This window comes from Fonticula alba (genome assembly GCF_000388065.1).
Source record: "Fonticula alba strain ATCC 38817 unplaced genomic scaffold supercont2.1, whole genome shotgun sequence".
Taxonomy (NCBI): domain Eukaryota; order Rotosphaerida; family Fonticulaceae; genus Fonticula; species Fonticula alba.
The window spans coordinates 4,429,993-4,430,773 of NW_009242971.1; the positions used below are offsets into that span (position 1 = coordinate 4,429,993).

The 781-nt window shown below is 64.5% G+C and overlaps 1 protein-coding gene across 1 annotated transcript in view; it reads left to right on the forward strand.

Moving 5' to 3' along the window:
* The first annotated feature begins 335 nt into the window (after positions 1-335).
* Positions 336-781, forward strand: part of H696_00950 (hypothetical protein) — a 4,381-nt gene continuing 3,935 nt past the window's right edge. The window contains exons 1-2 of the mRNA XM_009494839.1: positions 336-517; positions 649-755. Coding sequence (XP_009493114.1) covers positions 405-517; positions 649-755 — 220 coding nt within the window. The 5' untranslated portion in view covers positions 336-404. The remainder of the gene's footprint in view (positions 518-648; positions 756-781) is intronic.

Consider the following 781-nt stretch of genomic DNA (forward strand, 5'->3'; position numbering starts at 1 on the left):
CCCCCGACACCAAAGGCATTCGCCGCAACCATCGCAACATGCCGCACACAGACCTAGGTGGGCCCAGGCCATCTGGTTGTACGCTTACCAACCGGCGCGGCCGAGCCATGCCCCGACTGTTTCTTCGGCGGCTCCCGAGGGGCGGGCATGGCATACATAAGCCCATCACAGGCCATCGGCAGCGCATGAGATGGCCTTTTTCGGCTGCGCCGGCCCATCTCTTTCCCCTGGAGTGATCCACCCCCTCCTCCCGTCCCTGTTGGTTGATATATCTCCATCACTCTTTCTCTCTTCGCCGCTCCTCCACCACGCGACGCCTGCCACTCCGTTCCCCCCCCCCCCTCCCGTCCTTCGCCCACCCACCCCGGCCCCTTTCAGACAGCCTCGACCACCCGCTTTACGCAATGGCCGGGCTTGTCCTCCCCTCCTCGCCGAGGGCGGCGGTCCTGCTCGGGCTGATGGCGCTCTTTGCCATCTGCTCGATGCTTCCGCTGTCCTTCGCCGCGGCCGCCGATAGGTATGCCCATCACTCGGGGCAGGATCATCATGCCGCTCTGTTCCGCTTTCCTCCTTCTCCCTCTCGATACTCACAGAATGACTCATCGCCCTCTTGCTGCCCCCCCCCCCCCCCCTCCCCCGCTGGTCCAGCGAGCCGTGCACTTTGGAGGATATTGCCACCAGCTATACCCCCTGTATGGCGAACAAGCGCTCCGCCTACTACTACTGGCGTCGCTCTTGTGACACAGACACCTCCGGTTCGTCGCCCCCCCCCCTCCTCCTT